Raw genomic sequence first — 20,648 nt, 5'->3', positions numbered from 1 at the left:
AATTAAGTAAATAAACGTTCCCCATAAAAATTTGACTAAGGCCTTTCTGTTCTATTGTTACATTTATTTATTGTATATTTCACTGTTATATATGGTTAGTAACAGAGGTGATAGGGTTTTGCTCCTCTTCTTAAAGCTCTCAAGTTTAGAGGGTAACTTTGAAATTTTTTTAAGAAAAAACAATGCTAGAACATGTTTAAAACAGCTCTAAATAGATTTATATTACAAAAGTTACAATATATGATTAAATATGATCGTAGGATTTTGATTTCAACTTTCATGAAACATTGCACAAATGTGTATTTTGTTCAGTTGCATATCACTTTCTTGAAATGTGCATTTTGTTGGCATTGATATTTGGTGTTATAAAAACAAATCAAAGCTTAAGTAGATTCAAATTAATTCGTTTCAGTGAGTAACTTGAAGTGGTAAGCCTTATTTGCAATTGGTTTTCAGTTAATGCAATCTTGTGTAATTTCTCAATTTCTAAGAAACATAGTTACTTTCTTGGTTGTGAGTTAATTCTCTATATATTTTTAAACATGTATCAAACAATAACAGAGTAACTTGGAACTTGTAATATGCAAGAAGATTTTGAATGAGGCCATTGCTCCACTTGAATGAGGCAAACGTATGTCAAGGTTGTCATTGTTGTTGAATCAGGTGTTTGGACCTACATCACGTAATCCATCTCAACAACCTACCTCTTATCTAACAATCACTTTTCTTCATGCAGTTACTGTAATCAGTGACCTTTTAGTTAGTTCACTCATTTTGGTTTTTTTTTTAATTTGTATTAACAACTGCATTAGTGTTAACATATTGAGACTAGAAATCAAGTAATTCCTTCTCTCTACTAACTTCCTAAATTCTACACTATTTTTGATTGCCATTATGGGGAAGTGGGGAGGATGGGTTATTTATATATAAAAAGGTATAATTTTGTAACCATCAAATTAGATAACAGAAAACTAAATCACAATGTTTTCAAAACGTTTTGATCTTTTACATACAACAAATTAAAACTCTTTGAGAGTCAAAGTTTTATATTTTTTGTTAATCAATTGAAAGGAGTACTTATATATTTTAATGTTGGAAAATCAAACCAAAAGCTTTACAAAGTGTTCATTGAATGACTTGATTTGAAATATTACAAATAAATTTTTCAAAAATTTAAATTTTTAACTAGCAACATCTCACTTCAACCTCATGGTCATCAGATGAAAAATGTCAAAACCACTTACAACAGAACTTATCTCAGCTGTACAAAAATTATAACTTGATTAATGATTAATACTTAATCATTTTATTCAAATTTCAGCATTTATAATTTATAAGCACATGATTTGTTTGTCTAAACAGAAATATGAAATTCCATATTTTAAACTGTCATTATTTACTGGCACAATATAGTTATTTTATAACTTGTTATATTTTTTGTATTTTCCTTTTGTTCTCTTTATGGTGGATTTTGATATGGAGTCATCACTTTACAATTTTGAGTTGTCCTTCATTATCTTGTTTTAAAAAAAGGATAAGTAGATAAAATCCTCTAAAACGAATTTTAAATAATCTAATAAACTGAATTTAGAATAGAATCGTTTAAAAAATTATTGCAACTGCAGGATACATGTACAAAAATGGATACCGTTTTGTTCTAATATCACCAAGCACTACTGCCTGAAAACTACTTTAGAATACAATTAAAATAAAAAAATACATATTTTAGTCTGGATTAATTTGTTTGCTTTTTATTACATTTCATCAAAAACTTACACATAAATATCAATAATTGCCATCCATTATCTCCTTAGCAGTTTTCTTTTTGTACCCTAAATTGTGTTTTGCTGAATGTGTTTGCTGTTTTTTCCAGAGTTTAGATATATATAACTTTTTTATTAAAAAGAAGTTATTTTAGTGTTTTGTATCAATGTTGTAATTTTTTATATTATTCACTAAGTCATTTTACTATTCGTTCATGTCATCATCACACAAACAAAGCCAATTAATTGTTTATTTGTGTCTCAAATATTTCCATGGTACGATAACCACTAGAAATAAACCCAAAAAAAAACTTCAGAACGTAATCACTAGAAATAAACCCATAAAATACTTCAGGACGGTCAAATGCAACAACAACACATGGTAGTTGTCTGCACTGTGTGACTAGAACAAACTCATCAAGGTGCAAACACTCCTAACAGAGGACCAAGGAAGTGCTGATATCTAGTAGAAAACACCAGAACTATTTGCTCGACACGTGGTTGTCATAAAAGAAATGCTTCTTGCCCAATATTATGGCAACAAAATAAAACAGGAACAATGGAATTTTACATAGAAATAAGGAATAGAAAATTTTTTTTTTAATTTCATTCTCGCATGGGCATCAGCATGGAGGAAGAGTTCATCAGTACATTTCAGATTCACATTTCAATTTTTAAAATAGAAAAGGAAATAACAAATAACTAAATAGTTTTAATTAAACCTAATAAAATAATACATTTTGTAATTTTCATAATGATGACACTTTGAAACAACCATTTAGTAATTAAAATGACAATGGAAGCTTCAAAGATCAAGCAAATTGAAATTCGTTATTAGATACTGGATTCAGAGGGAAAACAGTATAGTGCAAAATTGTGAGTGCAGTTCAAAATAAAATGAGAGGAATGTTGGAATTGTGTGGCTTCATGACCATATTTGGCCTCCTGATGCTGTTGAATTTCATAGGCCAATTAATACAGTCCAACCGAGAGCAGTTTGATCACCTGACATACAGTCTGAACTTTATATCTTCTGTCCACCTCATATTTCTACAAAAAGCATGAGCTTGTTGGTTTGAACTTCGAAAGCAACAATGACTCGAAAAACACTAAGTATGGCTGTCATCGTGGTATCTTTCTTTGAGGAAGCTTTTGATGAGTTAGTCCATTATGATAAGGCCCTGAATTTTGGTGGAAACCGTGATAAGATATAGTTGAAAGTGTGCTCTATCATGTAAAAATAAAACTGGTCAAAGAAAAAACATTTTTATTGGTCGCATTTTGTGGTAAGAGGAATACTGTGTGAGTTATGTAGAGTAAATGTATTTATGAAAAATGCCTTTATTTCATGGCTGATATTGGGACTTGTGAAAACCTTTTCCACTTATTCATAGTAGGAGGATTGAGAGACAAAACCTTTTTGTTATATTCCAATAACTTATTCATATTATTTTTTTCATTTACAGTCTTCATAAAATCTAGGAATTAAGTGTTTTAATTAAGAAGAAAAAAGAAAATAAACAGAAAGAACCATTTGGTACATGATTTGAAACACCAGTAAGTAAGAAGATAATCACTATTAGCAGAAGTATTCATAATTGCTATTGTTCATACACTAAAGCAAAATACGTGCCAGAACTAATCCATTAGAACCAGAGCAAATGTAACCTATAGGAAATTGTATATTTGTGTATAAAGCCATTTAAGAATTATTATAACAGATTAATTGAGTGTACAAACATAGGTTCTTCCCACAGAGAGCTCACATTGTTGCAAGAAACTTTCATAAAACTTCTCTTCACAATGTATTTGTGTTTGCTTCTGTCGATTTCATATAATTATTTTTAGATCAGTATGATCACAATTTCTTGAGTTGCTGGCCTATTACATAAAGAAGAAGGCAGTTACCAGTCTTCCAAGCATTGTGTTTCTGGTTTTATACCATATAACTGGCAAATTTACTTAAACCCTGTTATATTTTAAAATTATATTTTGTTAATAATGAAATTTAAAGAAAGAAAATGGGTTTGTCAATACTGAGGGAATACAACAGTTCAAGTTTCAACGTTAGCATTTAGCTTAGCTTTTACCATTCAGTTTGTATTATAGGAGTATTCAAAGCAGTTGCAGAAAGTAGATAGAGCTACTAGCCAACTTTTCATATTGATGTACTTCAAATACTATCCAATGGAAGCAATTAATCATTTTTATTCATGTGAAGCAGCACCCTCAGAAATGCGTATGCAAAATTTCAAATCTGCGACTCATTTAATTCTTGAGATGTCCTGCGAACAGATAGACAGGCCAGCAAATACATCTCCCCCCCCTTGTGACAGGCAAAAGATAAATTGTGTCAATGATGCTCAGCCAAATTTCTTGGACATGCGCAGGGCCGCATTTACAAATTCGGCGCCCCTAGGCCTACCGACCAAAGAGCGCCCCCCCCCCCCCCCCCCCCAGAGGACTCTGATTACACTGACGTAGAAATCCAGTAAATTTCTTAATTACGTAATTTTTATGAAAGATAATTACAATAGTATATATATATATATATATATATATACAGTGTTTTGAATAAATAAAAGCAATGAACCAATGAATGAGTCAACGTCGCACCCCGGACCTAGTTGCCCTTGGCCACCCGCCCCGCCGAGCGCCAACACCACCCGCCGCCGCAACTTTTTTCTTTTGTGTACTTTAAAGTTTTTGCGCCCCCTAAAATTTTGCGCCCTAGGCCTGGGCCTAGTGGGCCTATAGGGAAATGCGGGTACTGGACATGTGCCATCATAGAAGTCATTCTTGTCAATCTGGAAATGAAGTTGTCATACAAGCTAATGTTTTTTAGATATCTTACCACATGATAAATTTTTTATTCATTTAGTTAGGTTGCGTTCGTATGTTAAAATATTTAAAATTCCGGTGAGCTAGGGAGTTAGCTACAACGCAAGAGGTGTTGAAATTAAATCTTGTCACCAACTTTAACATAGACTCTAAGGTCTATTTTTTGTGTTACTCTATGAATACATTGTTATACAGTATGTTCAAATCACATAAGATTGTATGCACAAATTTCTTTATTCTGCTATTTTCTCGTTCCCTTAATGGTTACCCATAAGACGAATATACAAATATTCACTAACAGTCAGGCAAATCTTTAGAAATGAAGCTTCATGCAAAATTTCAAATCTGTAGATCATTATGTTTTCGAGATATCATATGGACAGACAGACAGAAATGAAACTTTTCCCACCTCTAGAGAGACAGAAACAAAATGTTTTCCCACTTCGCTAAAGCTCAGCCAATAAGTATATCATTTACAATGCTAACAGGACTGTTAAGGATATTTGCATTAGTTATATATTACAATGAACTAACACATAATATTAAAGAAACTGAAGAATATACAGCTATTGACAGATTGAAAATCTAAAATGTAAGGATTAAAAATAACGGAATTTGTGTACAATTAATGTAGCACTAATCTTGAATCAAAGCTTAGCCTATATTTGAATTCAGAAATTTGCTTCTTGAAATTTATTGTATTTCAGTTCTTTGGACATATAACATTGGTTGAGTAATAATTTAAAAGTTAATATTAAATTAAGTCGGTTTTAAGTAACACAAAATATGATTAACTCAAATTTAAAATGTATTAATAAATCTGTTGTAAGTCGAACATTGGTTGAAGCATTTTGCTCTTTGAACCTTAGGAGGTAATAGTTGAAAGGAAGCATATGTGTGTATGCCACAATGCACCGTAGTGTCTAGCCGTGAAGTTAGGTGACGTGATGTGTGTTGTAAGCACATGAATACTTGTGAAAGTAGGCCAGCCCAGTCCCGGTCTGAGCTCACAGCTGATACACTTTCACTTGCCCCAGTCCCTGCCGCTCTCAACACTGCTTTGTTTATAAACAGTCTAAAGTGAGCTATAATAGTTTAATGCAGTTTTGAATATAGTTTTATATCGTAGCAGTGAACTTGGTGTATCAGTAATGTTGAAAAGAGCAAAACAATTCTTATAAACAAATTATAATTTTTTCAGTAAAATAATTAAGTGTTTATCTTTTATCTATTCTTTGATTTAAGAAGGAAAAATAATGGTAAGCGTACAGTTTTAATCAGTAATAATGGATTGCTCTTATTATTGAAGTTTGATCAAAACTAGAATAGAATATATCTTTATTGCACATATTCTTAGAGAACAGAGTAAAGGTCATACATTTTTATGTTACGATTTCTGTAAGTGTCTGTGTTTGTGAAAAGTTGTGTTTCCTTGATTAAACAAACTCTTCGATAGTGTAGGTTGGATGCTCCAGCAGCCAGTTCTCAAGAAATTTTGAGGTTTTCCTGGCCATCCTCTTAGGGATTCGGATAGAATGATGAAGAACATTGCTCTTCGATATGAAGGATTCTTCTCAAATAGGCTGAGATGATGTTGCTGTAGGAGGAAGTTGAATTATGTAGCCTATATTGTTACGGTCAAATTGTGCCAATTTTTGTGATTTTGTGTAAGATAGGCATAATTGTGATGGAATAAATACATGAATATATTGTTTCTACATATAATAAAGTCTTAACTACTATGTAGCTTTGCATACAAAACTTTTAAAAACTCATACACATGGCTATATTCAAAAAGTTTACATTTTTCCCCTCAAAATTAAAGCATTTTGCTAGAAAAAATTTATAATTGTTACATTTTTTGTTTTTAACTAATATATTACAGTTGCACACACTAATAGTCTAAGGAAACAAACAAAACACATAAATGCAATTTATTTATATTTACATTTTTTTTAAACATCTAATACCTTTAAATGAGCAATTCTTGTATATATATATTTATGACAGATGTTTATGTTAGTATGTTAGATGTTTAAAAAAATGTAAATATAAATAAATTGCATTTATGTGTTTTGTTTGTTTCCTTAGACTATTAGTGTGTGAAACTGTAATACATTATATATATATATATATATATATATATATATATATATATATATATAAAATCACAATCTAGGAAACGGCTCCAACGGTTTTCATAAAACTCTAAATTTGATTTTTATAAAATGTTGTTTTATTTGACTGTGTTTTCAAACAATGAAAGACTGCTACAAAGTCAATATTTATTTATTTTTTATTTCTTTGTTTACATTATATAGTAAATGACATCTGATGTATCATTGCAAGAGTAGTAAATCAATCCTCACAGCTGATGTTTCATCAGAAATGCCAATAGAAATTTTGGTATAAATTAACGAAAGGTTCAAACCGAAAGGAAATTTTGATTGTAATATAAGTTGATGAATAATTTCACTCCTTTTAAAATTAAATCTATTTATCTATTTCATATATTTTGCCCACACATACTGCTAAAGTTAAATGCTTGCAAACCTTAACTAACATTATACGAGCTGTAAGGTTTCATGATTTAGATGTTTTGACATCTACAAGATTAGCGTGCGGCACAACATGTATGACATCTGCATGGCAGCGTACAGCACAACGTGTAGCTACTGAAAATGTGACATCTGATACAGCACAACGTGTAGCTACTGAAAATAACGAGCAACAAGAGTGACATCTGCAGCAGCGTACAGCACAACGTGTAGCTACTGAAAATGACGAACAAGAGTGACATCTGCAAGATCAGCGTACAGCACAACATGTAGGTACTGAAAATAACGAGCAACAAGAGTGACATCTGCAAGATTTGTGGCAGCGTACAGCACAACGTGTAGCTACTGAAAATAACGAGCAACAAGAGTGACATCTGCAAGATTTGTGGCAGCGTACAGCACAACGTGTAGCTACTGAAAATGACAACAAGAGTGACATCTGCAAGATTTGTGGCAGCGTACAGCACAACATGTAGCTACTGAAAATAACGAGCAACAAGAGTGACATCTGCAAGATTTGTGGCAGCGTGTGTAGCTACTGAAAATGACGAACAACAAGAGTGACATCTGCAAGATTTGTGGCAGCGTACAGCACAACGTGTAGCTACTGAAAATGACGAACAACAAGAGTGACATCTGCAAGATTTGTGGCAGCGTACAGCACAACGTGTAGCTACTGAAAATGACGAACAACAAGAGTGACATCTGCAAGATTTGTGGCAGCGTACAGCACAACGTGTAGCTACTGAAAATGACGAACAACAAGAGTGACATCTGCAAGATTTGTGGCAGCGTACAGCACAACGTGTAGCTACTGAAAATGACGAACAACAAAAGTGACATCTGCAAGATTTGTGGCAGCGTACAGCACAACGTGTAGCTACTGAAAATGACGAACAACAAGAGTGACATCTGCAAGATTTGTGGCAGCGTACAGCACAACGTGTAGCTACTGAAAATGACGAACAACAAGAGTGACATCTGCAAGATTTGTGGCAGCGTACAGCACAACGTGTAGCTACTGAAAATGACGAACAACAAGAGTGACGTCTGTAAGATATGCGGCAGTGTGCGACACAACGTGTAGCTACCGAAAATGACGAGCAATGAGAATACCAATTAGAAGAACAAAGACATTGAGACGAAAGATGTTGTAGGGCTTTAGAACTTAATAATTATTTACTGACATAAATGTACTGTTACTGCAGCTATGCAATATCACGCGTTAGGACCATTTGAAATGTTGTGTATTCATTGCGATGCATTGCATTTCCCTGAGGAACAGGTTTCTATTCGCATAAATAGAAATTCTTTTTCTGACTGTTGTTTGCATGGATGAATTTTAATGGAGCAACAAAAATTTTCAAATGATTTAGTATATCTTTTTTTTAAACCGTCACCCATATTCACAAGAGTTTCATAAAAAAAAATAAGAAACATAAACATCTTTTGCTCTAGTATCCTTTAATGCAGAAGATGACAGAACTATAAATAGCCATGGCATTTAGTTTTATCGTTTGCGGACAAGTATATCATAAAATAAATCCTAAAACACGATTTACCAGAAAAAATACTGAGTAAATCACGGTTTTCTGATATTCTTTTTAAAATGGATCCAGTAGACCTGTGTCACGATTTACCAGAAAAAATACTGAGTAAATCACGGTTTTCTGATATTCTTTTTAAAATGGATCCAGTAGACCTGTGTGCCCTTTGAAGGTTAATTTGACTTTGTTGAATTACATGGCTGAAATCATGAGCACATATTTCCTTCAGTAATGTTAGTTTATCTTTATGATTGCAGTACTACCAAAAGTTGTGACTATAAAATAATGAACTGCCATTGCTTAAGCAAGCTAATACAATAAAGGTGCGATTGAGGTGGCTGATATTCTTCTTCACATTTTTACTGGATTTCTGTCTTTCTGAATCAATCATTTCATGATAACTCTTTTTGATTGGATTTAGTTAAATTTCAAGGCCTATTATTTCGTGTGGAATTTGAAAATTGCCATGCCTGCATAGCAAAACAACACTTGTGTAATTTTTGAAAATATGTTAAAGAAATCTTTTTAACATAATATGAATTTTAATTTATTTGAAGGAATTTTAAAATTACATATTTTTAAATATCTTTTATTTTGAGCCCAAATTTGTAATATGTTACAGATGGACTCATTCCTGGGTCTGTTTGACCCAGGGGAGGGGGAGGAGACCCAGCTACCCCCTGAGCCTCAGCTGGGAAATGTTGAGTATAAGTTAAAACTGGTCAACCCCTCCAAGCATAGGTTCGAGCATCTGGTCACACAGGTAGTTATTACAGCTTGAACTATATACTAAGATATTACAATGGTAGTAAGCACATTATAGCAAGGGTAGTAAGCAGTCATAACTCATGTTGAGGGCAGCCACTTGTTAAATATTCTTGGCTCACAGTTATAGCTAGTGTAGTTGTTTCCAATTTTCCTCTCTTAAAAGATATTCCAAACCAAATAACATATTCAGTTTCTATTTGTACGTACATTTTCTTCATATAAAGTGTAGAACACTTTTGAGTAGTTACTAAATTTTAAATATGCCTTTTCAATGTGTGTACTTAAGTGAACATTTTTTAGCTAATTAACTTATGTAATTGAAATGTAGCTACCTTAAAAGATAGTGAAGATCAACACTTTTTCTGATGTGTGTAGAACCTATACAATTATGTTGCATTTTTTAAAGTAAATTTCATTATCACATGAAAAACGTAAAGAGATGTAAAGTAATTTATAAAAAAGTTATTAAGGCCAAATCTCTTTTAGTTAGTTCCTGTACAACTATTTATAATTATGTTTTGTAGCATCTACATTTTGCTTTCTATGTAAACCAGGTAATTACTAAAATTGTGGTAAACATTATCAAGATCTTCTCTAAGGTTAATACTTTTGCTGGAATCTGTAAAACTGTTTACCTTTAAATAATACAAAGCTGAGATTTTAAAACCTCAGTAAACTGTTGAGAATCAACTAGTTAACTCAAGTAATATTTGTAGTTAGAAGATCCACTATGTATATGAATCATCATCTTTGTAAGATTTGTTGTATTTAGATAAATATGAATATTGAATAAAAATTGAACCAAATTGAGTAATTAAATAAGATTTTGTTGATATCAGTAATTTAATTGAGAATATTATTGCTTTGAATTAAATTGAGGGCATTTAATAGCTCTGAATAGCTGAAATAATTGAAAACTTGAAATAATTTTTCATGAACATCAGTGTTAGTTTTATTCTGGGAAGCAGACAAATTGTAAAAAAGTTTAATTTTATATTTTGGAAAAAAATCATTAAAAATTAAAGAGAAGACTTTAATTTACACTAGCTCTATTGGACAGTTTTATATTAAATAAGATACCTATAGTAGACACCACAAAAGAGAGCAGTTGGCACAACACATCAACTGCTGCCTGTGCTATGGCTGACACATACCATTGTCACTGTGTTATACTGTACCAACCTCAAACTAACGTAATTAATCAGTTAGCTCAGTCCTCATTGACTGCTCCACATGCAATCAGCGTTAGTGCCTGGGTAGTCCAGGTCAGGAAAACATTTGAAACTAATTTTGTTTAGAAATAAATTGGATATATTGTTATCCAAGCTCCAAAAAGACCAGTAAACTTTATAGTATGTGATACTGTGCATTGCTTAGATCCGGTTGTGTTTAGGTCGGTTGTGTGCCCATTCCACATTATGTTCAATCTATTCACAGCTCCTCCCTTTTTTCCTAGCCTATAAAAATGTAAAGACCACTATTTACAATATATAAAGCCCTTATTATTTTCATAATAACCAGATAGCAGCAGAATAATGGTGGCAAAATAATAAATTACGATATAGCTGCCTGGGCAGCTACTTCATTTGAAACAAGTTTAAACAGTTTCACATATCTGCTGTTAGAATCCGGAATGTACCAGAGCCAGAAACAGAGCTCTACATTTTGATACTATTGACTGTCTGGACAGGGAAAATGTTAATAAGCCTTTTCAGTCCTGTAGGCAAAACAACTTGTGGAGTTATTAGAAAATAATTTAAATTAGCTCAAGAACACCCTCTTATAGTTTTAAACAACACAGAAATTAAGTTTCATGAATATTTGTGAATCCATTAATTAGAAATAAACAAGAAGTAAAGAATATTGCAACCATTATGTGTTATTGAACCTCCATTTAAAGTACTTTAAATAGTTTCTGTATTATAAGTGAAATATAGAGAACCTAGAAGAGGGACACTGTGAAAGCCGACAGATGATTATTGCAGGATTGATAATGTAGTAAACTCAGCTGAACTGTTTGTGGACAGCTCAAATGGCGTCTGAGGGAAGGCCGGGGGGAAGCTATCTACGAGATTGGAGTCGAGGATAGCGGTCTGCTGACAGGGCTCAGTGATGAAGACATGAGTGACAGTCTGGAGACCTTGGAGTTGATGGCCAGGAGGCTGGGAGCTACCACTACCATTCTACGGAAGCGCACTGTAGACACCGGGCGACAGGTTGCGGAAGTACTCATCCGCAAGGTACTTCATATATATTTTCTTATTGTTTGTCTGATACTGTTAGTATGTTTGAATATATTTTGCAAAATTCACTCCATTTTTACTAATGTTTCGAATGTTTAGGCTGTGTTCTGTATTGAGTAAACTAAAAGTTTTCTGGTCACTTACAAGTTTAAAGGCAAACATTGCTACTGTGTTATTTTATTGTTTTTTCATAACATAGTAGCATGATGTATTCAGTTTTTTTATTTTACTACATATTATGCTTTTAGGGAATATTAATTAGTTTTAAAGTGATGAGTAAATGTCTACAAAAATATAGTAAGATCAAAATATGCACACAAAAAGTAGAGATCCTATTTATTTATTTGTATTTAACTATTGTGAATTATAAACCCATCATGTATAAAATGCATTCATGTTTTGTTACACTCTATACATTGTTACACAATTTTTTTCAAATAACAACGCAGCCTTATAATTCTCGTTTGGATCTCAACATATTTATCTATAGGTCCAATAATGTCTTCTAAATATGATTATATATGTCTTCTTCTTATAGATTATTTAAATTTGTTTTTTATCAGTTGAACATATTAAAGTAGTTTGATAGTAGTTTTCTCATACATCATTTCCAAATTTGTCCAAAAACATAGTTATAACAGTAGGTCTACACTTGTGAATGGTTCTCTCTTTTCATGATGTTAAATCAATCTTAAATTAGATTTGGCCACAATGCAGTTTATATCACCAGTCAAAAACAAGCAACCTAACAAGGAACAATAGATTATACTGAACCCTTTTACCTCTTGTTATGAATCACGTCTTTGTATAATAAAAGATTGTATTATTGTGTTATACAATGAATAAACGTTTTTTTTCTATTAATACTACAGGATAATAAAGGTATTCATCAAACGTACATTTCGTAGTACAATGACCCCAAAGACTTGTCACTAGCAGTCTTGGACCATGACATGACACGGTTCTGTGGTTCAACACCTGATACTCATCCATGAGTAGGTTACATGAGCCACTGTTTGTTATATAAAGCTACTACTTGTTGTTTATTTTCTGTCACGAGCATGGCTTAATTACTTACTAGTAACATGATATAGAAGAAATACAAGGTGCTCTGTAGTTTTATTTGTGTCCTATCAAGTCTGTCACTTGTACTCAATTTCAATTTTTATTATAAAATATTTTTTTAATAATTGATTACAAGAATGTTTTAACGACTCTTCCAAACTGTGTAACCACTTGTGCTCGTATTGAATAAACTTTTCAATACAACATCTTTAAACACATCTGTTTGTAAAATCTATGGAACAATTCTGATAGCTCCAATGATGTTCTTAAATTTCCTCATTCATCTTTTCCATAACCTCATTAGTAGCAATAAATGCTCAACCAATTTGGTTTTATCGTGAATATGTATTCATTCATTCCAAAAATACATTTTGTTATTTTTTTGTTTTTTGCTTTTTTGGATTGCTGCATTTCAAGTGATACATTTGATACTACAGAATTAAAATAAAAGAGACAGACATGGTTGGCAAGGTGAACATTTGAGTGATAGTAGAAAAGGGGTAACTGAGATGATGCCACACAATGACGTCCTTTTCACAAGTTAGGTGCACTGGACAGATGGTCATATATGGCGTTGCATCCTCCAGAGGGGCCTTCACAGGGTTGACTAGGTGTACATAGGTAGACAGGCAGTTGGAGTCACCGCTAACACTAGAAAAAAAATCACTGGCATCGGGGAGGGGGGGGACAAGTGGTTACAAGAAAACCCACGTCTGTCCTGGTTCAAACGAAACTCGACAAAATCTAACGGATTTTCAAGGGAACGAATTCAAGATATAATACCCTCACCTCTTTTTATAGTGTAATTATATATTACAAAGAGATGCAAGATGAGCTGGAGACCCACCACATACCAAGATACATTTTTGGAGACTGTTACGAGCAAGAGAAACTGAGACCGATCCCGGGCTTACATTATTCTGAACGACTCCGACTCACTGCACTGGCCAGTTAGTTTATCAAGGACGCTATGCGGATCAGGCTATGTCACGTGATATTTTAAAATTGGTTCAGCCAATGGCGAGCATCACTTGTTCCACGGCAAAGCACATAGTACAACTCAACCCAGTTGATAATACAGGTTGTATGAGTTTTCAATTACAGCGTTAAATCACTGGTATTGATGAAATGGCCAATTTACCGCTATAATAACACTATTAGAAATAAACTGTTTGAAACAGACAAATATGTTGCTTTCAGCTCTTTGTGGTTTGGATTGTGGTTTGTTTGCATATCAAATCAGAATCTGGATTATTGTCTGGTCTATAGGTACCTGATGATCAACACAACATAGAAGTAAGGGTTGCAGTGATGGGCAGTGCAGATGCGGGCAAGTCTACACTGCTGGGTGTGTTGACGCAGGGACAACTGGACAACGGAAGGGGTCGGGCACGTCTCAACATGTTCAGGCATCTCCACGAAGTCCAGTCTGGCCGAACATCCTCTATCTCCCATGAGATACTGGGCTTCAACTCTCAGGTACAAACTGGGGTGGGGTAGTTGACTGAATAACCCATGCGACCAACATAAGTCATTTTATATGACTGCTAAAATTCTTCAATTTTTACATTAGTTGGAAATTATAACCCTTTGATTGGTAGATTTTTTTTTCACTATAGTAGTGCTGTAGTGAGGTTATAAAACTTGTTGTTACATAGGGTTTGCTAAAACAGATGGAATATAAAAGGCAAGAAATAATTTTAAAACATAAAAAATAAAATAATGTACTGATAATATAAAGTATTATCAGTATTTTTGTTAACTTACTTAGACAAGGCACAATATAATAATTAGTTGCCAATTCAATCAAAAGTAATCAGATGATTGAACCCACTGCGCTCTGTTGGGAACAATGAAAACTGTATAGAAAGTAATTCTGCAATTCTCCACCAATGGCAAACAAGTATAACTCGAGAAACAGTAATAATTCTTTGACATGTTTATATTTTTTTCATACCAGTGCCTTTTTATTTACGCTAATTTGATCCAGTCTGACTGTTTTCAAGTACTACTGCTTCTATGTGTAATTAAAAAAAGTATCAACTTATTAAAAACCTAGTATTTTATTTATTTTGTATAATAAAGTAGTGAAATTTGGTTGTATTTGAGTGAACTCTCAGATACAATGATCTGATTAGTGCTTTTAAAAAATATATAATATTTAAATATTAATAATTTTTTAAAATAAATGTAGTCTCAATGTAGATTTAGGAAAAAAATGTTTTTCAATAACTTAACACAAACATGTGTAACATCGAAACTGTTCACTTTCTGTGGTCTAACAGCCATTCAACATCAACTTGTTTTTAAAACTCGTATTTTTTCTAGTTCATGAAATTTGAGAGATCTTGTAGTATTACATTGTATTGTACAGGGGGAGGTGATAAACTACAGTGAGCTGGTAACTGCAGAGGAGATCTGTGAGAACTCGACAAAACTGATAACATTCATGGATCTGGCAGGCCATCGCAAGTACCTGCGAACGACAGTACAGGGCTTGTCTGGCTATCTGCCGCACTACGTGATGCTGGTGGTGAGTGGGCGTGCGGGAGTGTTGGGAATGACCAAAGAACACCTGCAACTAGCTATCGCGCTCGATGTACCATTCTTTGTCACTATCACCAAGACTGATCTGGGCTCTCCAGAGGAGACGCTAAGGTGTCTGCAGGTGATCCTCAAGTCTCCAGGCTGTCTCAGGGTCAGTGCATTTTTCACATTTTTCAACAGCTTTTTTCTTTCTAATTTTATTTCAATTCTGGAACTTGTTGATTTGGTGTCTTGTATTTTCCATTAACCCTTCAACGCGTTTTGCCGTACTAGGTACGTCATGACACTTTTACTTGAGATTGCGTTTTGCCGTACTGAGTACGTCATGGAGTAGTCGGTTATTTTTGTAGCTGTAACAGACGACTATCGAATGTTTTCAATGAAAAATGTATACCAATCGAAAGGAGAAGATTCAAACTTTCGATTAATTGAGTCGATATCTCGAAAAATCGATCTTTAGAAAAAATATCTGAGAAATCAGCTGCATTCAAGACGACGTCATTGCCGTGCAGCCGATCGTTTGTCAGCTTACGTTTGTTGTTGTTTACAGTCATTGTTAGTGTGATGGTTATGTTCAACTGACATATTTTTTGTGTGTTTTACGTTCCTTTGTTTAGTTATTATTATTAGTTTTACAAGCTAACTATATTGTTTTGAAGAAGGAAATCCCGTTTTGACAGGAACAATTTGTTGTGTTTTATAAACATGAGTTGGGAATGGTTTGTAGGTTAGCTAGCTTTTAGGGAAATTAACCTAAAGTAGGTTAATTTTGTTTAATTTGGCTAATTTTAAACACTAACAACATAAAAGTATAATAAAATAATTATAAACTTGGGTAATTTGCTTATATTATTTATAAAACACAAAATCTCTAAAAAACCGCCAGAAAAATCAACGCAGGAGGGAGTATGACCATGAAAAAAAAATAACGCGTTGAAGGGTTAAGGTTCAACTCACACATTTCAGTCTGTTGCTAACAACAATTCAGTTCAGTCATAGGATTTGAGAATGTGCTAATTGAGGAATGCAATGTGAAACACAATTTGAATTGGAGTTGTACCTAACATATTTTGAGATGAAAAAGGCAGACCTCTATGATTTATGTCAATAAACGCTTGCATTTTTAACATCGACAATAACTTTCTCTTATATTCAAATTCAAAAACGTGTATTCATTTTCTGTATACAATATTGAGCTATATTCAAGTAAACATATGAAACAGAAAAATATTTTATAGTACATAACATCAATTGTAACAAGTTACTTATTTAAAAAAGTGAAACAAAATCTAAAAAACTATACTTACTTAAGATATTTATGGCTGTAAAATTAAAGGAAACTTTAGATTACATTGTTCTTTACTCACTTAAAAATTCTAACCGTATAGTAGATCCAGTCTTCAAGATGGTGTTTTAGGGAAACTTTGAATTTGTTGTATGAATTTTCAATTTTGAGATGTGGTAAAAGTTTATTAGGCTATAGTTGTAGAGCTGAGTAGTAAACTCCAACTTCATGTAATGCTAATTGTTGAACTGAATACTGAAAGTCTCTGTGTCTCGGCTGATCTTAAATGTTCAAGAAGACGTTTTCTTAAATTTTGTTGAATATTTCATGTACAGGCAGAGAATTTCATAAACTATATGGGAAGCAAAATTCCGAATTCTAAAGTGGATAAAAGAGGTTTTCAGGATTGCATATATTTCAGCTGAAGTATTGTCCAAATAATTCTTTTTTTAATTCTGAAAACATATTACAGTCTACAAAGTTTCCCCAGAATACCACTCTATTCCTCAGTAGTAGACAGTCCATAAAGTCTCAGGATTGATGACTTGAGAAATAACCCTGATCACAAAGCAAAATGAGTTTAATCTTGAAGCCACTAGTGCTACATGATCCTTCCACTTCAGAGTACTGTCCTACACGACCCCCAAGAACCTCGCCGACTACACCACAGGAACATCTGTATTTGTTTGTGCGTATATCAATAAACTAGGTAGTTAACTGCTTTTAACCCTTCTTCCAGGTACCATTTTTGGTGAAAAATGAAGATGATGTGATCACAGCAGGTTCGAACCAACTGGCAGACAACATTGTACCAATATTCTTGGTGTCCAGTGTAAATGGTGAGGGTCTAGAACTTCTCACTAGGTTCCTTCATGTGTTACCCCCAGGCATCAGTCACAAAGAGAAAGAGAGGCTGGAGCAAGTAAGTTTACAAATACCTAAATTTATTTTATCTGAAGAATAAATTTCATTAAAATACCTGTTTCTTTAACCCCCCCGACTGATAATAAGAAACTCCCAGAATGATATACTGGTTGTTGTCTTTGTGCTGCATATTTTTCAGATATTAAAAAAAATATGTTCTAAATGCTAAGTAATAAGTGTTGTATATCAATTTTTTGTTATAAACCAGGGCAAATGTAAAATAATACAAGTATGCACTTACTTGAGTGTTTTAATTTATACAAATAATGTATTATAATAAAATGTGTATTATAATTTTTTTTGTTTTCCACGTTTCACTCCATGTAACTTTCACATGACTTGAGGTAGTAAGATATTGTAAATGTACAAAAATATATACAGTTTTGTAGTGAACAAAAAGATTATAACATATATACACTTATTTACAACACAAAAAAGTTTGTTGTTAAAAATATAAAGTATGTACTACCTTTTTTGGCAGTACGTATCCATGTTGGTGTATGATGAATTCTTTGGGAAAAGGGATATCAGATAATGACGAATTGTTGTAACTGTCATTATCAATTTTTCACAACCCAGCTCACATTCCACCAATTCATAATCATCCAGACTACCTGACAACAAATCTGACAAAGAAATATCATCGTGCACTTTATTTGTCGATATGTCACTTTTATCATCAGATCTAATATTTTTATCATCCAATAGTTCATGTAAATTATTTGAACAAGGATCGCCTATTTGTCGACATAACAATCAATCATAAACAATTAGCCTACATAATAACCTAACAACAGTAGCAATAAAGAATGTTGAGGCCGTGCAGCACATCACCAGCTGCATAATCTGTCAGCTGTATACTGTACGGCTTTTGGATCGATATCAGCTGACAACGAGTAATATTTCAAATAGAAACTATATAAAATGAATTGGTATTTACGAGTAGAGGATTCAAATGTGCAAGTTACGTCTTTAGAACATAAACGATTCCAGTGTAATAATAGCGGAAAGTTGTCCGGCGGCTGTGCCGTCTTTATCAGTTTACAAGTGGTATTGTTGAATGTCTGTGCCATCAGTCATCAGTTGGAAGGTTAAAGTGATATTATTAAAGTTACTTTAATAATTAAAATAATGGAGGTTTCATAACAATGTAATTATATGAAACTCTTGAAATGAATAAAATATAAAATGCATTTTAATTAAATGTTCTTTCAACTTTAGTTTAAACTTCTTGACATTTTCAACATTTGTTATTATTTTTGGAACAGATTTCAGAAATTTATTCCAGAAATAACACATTTTAAAATGTAAAGAGTATGCACTGTTAAAATGTTCAGTTCAGTAAAGTGATTTTGAATTGAACCTTCCTTCCCAATTTTGAACATTGTTCACAGTATAAAATACTGGAGAAAATGCACACCTGTTAAGAAGGGGTTTTTATATGGCTTTATAAATTGTTATTTTTATAATTATGTGTAATTTAAACATGTTTATGGAATAAAAGTTTTGAATAATCTGTTCTTTCGACTTTTTCTAAATCATAAAAAATTTCAAAATTTTGTCTAACATCAAATTTATTATCACATGTTTCATATATATATATATATATATATATATATATATATATATATACATATATATATATATATATATATATATATATATATATATATATATAAACTTTTGCCCACAAAAAGTAGAATTAGAAATATTTTTAGTCTGAGAGATAATGGTAAAATGTACTTCCTTTCCTATAATTTTACCAATTCTTGTAAAAAATACACAAATAAATATAGTACGCACAATTTATAAAAACATGCACAATGACATACTAGCTATTTTGTTCACGAAACTCTCACCATTATTTGAAGACATCAAACACTATATTTTAAATCTTAATTTAATACTCTACAAGTACTATTTGCAAAACACTAATTTTTCTTGAAAATACATGCACGACATCCTTACTTACAAAATATCTAACATAACAACTTGTATTCTGGACATTTGCCATCGTTACGTTACAAAATGTATAACACTATGTTTCGAGGGTTGAAATCTATCATCCTCTTCTTCAGGTGAGAAAAAACAGTACATATACATTTACTTAAAAGCTACATCATGTGCAATGGGCTGCCACTAAAAACTAGAGCAGGAAAGAAATGAAACATACCTGAAAACTGCTTGAAGTTCAGACCGGAGAAAATGTTTCCCACGTTCGCGTGTGCTGGTGTGGCGTGTGTTTGTGCTTGCGACTTACATTCTGTGCAGTGACAACGCCTGGGTACATTTTTCTCCTATCTGGACTATAAGCAGTTTTCAGGAATGTTTCATTTCTTTTTTTTTTAGCTTGACAGTCAATTGCCGCACATTGTATTACATGTATATGTACTAATTGTCTTCTTACCCGATGAAGAGAATAGATTTCCTTGATATATAGTTTTAAACATTTTGTCACATATGATGGTAAAGTTCTAAAATCCTACTATCCTTTCAAACCTTCCATCGTCAATAACAAATTTTAAATAAAAAACTTCTATTCAACTGACAACAAAAACCGGATGTCAAATGCATTTCAAATTAAATGCATGAAATGATTATTTTGGTTTATTAGCTAGATTATTATCATAGTTTCTATTCTTTGATATAACACTCTGCTCCTATAAAGGTTTTTAGTAAAAAACAAACTTTTTTGGCAATAATTCATACTAACATTTATAACCTGATTGATCAAGATTTAAGACCAAAGGACAAGATTGAGTTCTGTATCATTGCAGGAACCATGCGAGTTCCAAATAGACGAATGTTTCCGAGTTCCGGACGTGGGACCAGTGGTTGGTGGGCTCCTGACCAAGGGAATGGTGAATGAGGGAACCAAGCTGCTACTTGGTGAGCACAGTAGATATCCCAATGAAAGTTATATCTTGAATTATATTCCCTTGACTCCTAACAGAGTAAATACTTGAGCTTTATATCTCCTTTAAGTTGTCAATAACGAGTGATAACTACTGGTTTCATTCAAAATATTTGTGGAAGAAACTGGATGGATAGTTTTCCATTGGCCTCTCCTATAGTTTCACTTAACTGACTTCACAACCTTATCCTGA

At 32.8% G+C, this 20,648-nt stretch overlaps 1 protein-coding gene across 2 annotated transcripts in view; it reads left to right on the top strand.

Annotated features, from left to right (window-relative positions):
* Positions 1-20,648, top strand: part of LOC124352867 (GTP-binding protein 2) — a 41,845-nt gene that overhangs the window by 13,751 nt on the left and 7,446 nt on the right. For both annotated transcript variants that reach the window (XM_046802582.1, XM_046802583.1), the window contains exons 2-7: positions 9,332-9,472; positions 11,505-11,717; positions 14,055-14,264; positions 15,160-15,483; positions 17,357-17,539; positions 20,319-20,430. In XM_046802582.1, coding sequence (XP_046658538.1) covers positions 9,332-9,472; positions 11,505-11,717; positions 14,055-14,264; positions 15,160-15,483; positions 17,357-17,539; positions 20,319-20,430 — 1,183 coding nt within the window. The remainder of the gene's footprint in view (positions 1-9,331; positions 9,473-11,504; positions 11,718-14,054; positions 14,265-15,159; positions 15,484-17,356; positions 17,540-20,318; positions 20,431-20,648) is intronic.

Source organism: Homalodisca vitripennis, chromosome 1, assembly GCF_021130785.1.
Source record: "Homalodisca vitripennis isolate AUS2020 chromosome 1, UT_GWSS_2.1, whole genome shotgun sequence".
In the NCBI taxonomy this organism is placed as follows: Eukaryota; Metazoa; Arthropoda; class Insecta; order Hemiptera; family Cicadellidae; genus Homalodisca; species Homalodisca vitripennis.
The sequence above is the reverse complement of the archived record's forward strand: the minus strand, read 5'-3'. Positions and strand labels throughout refer to the sequence as shown.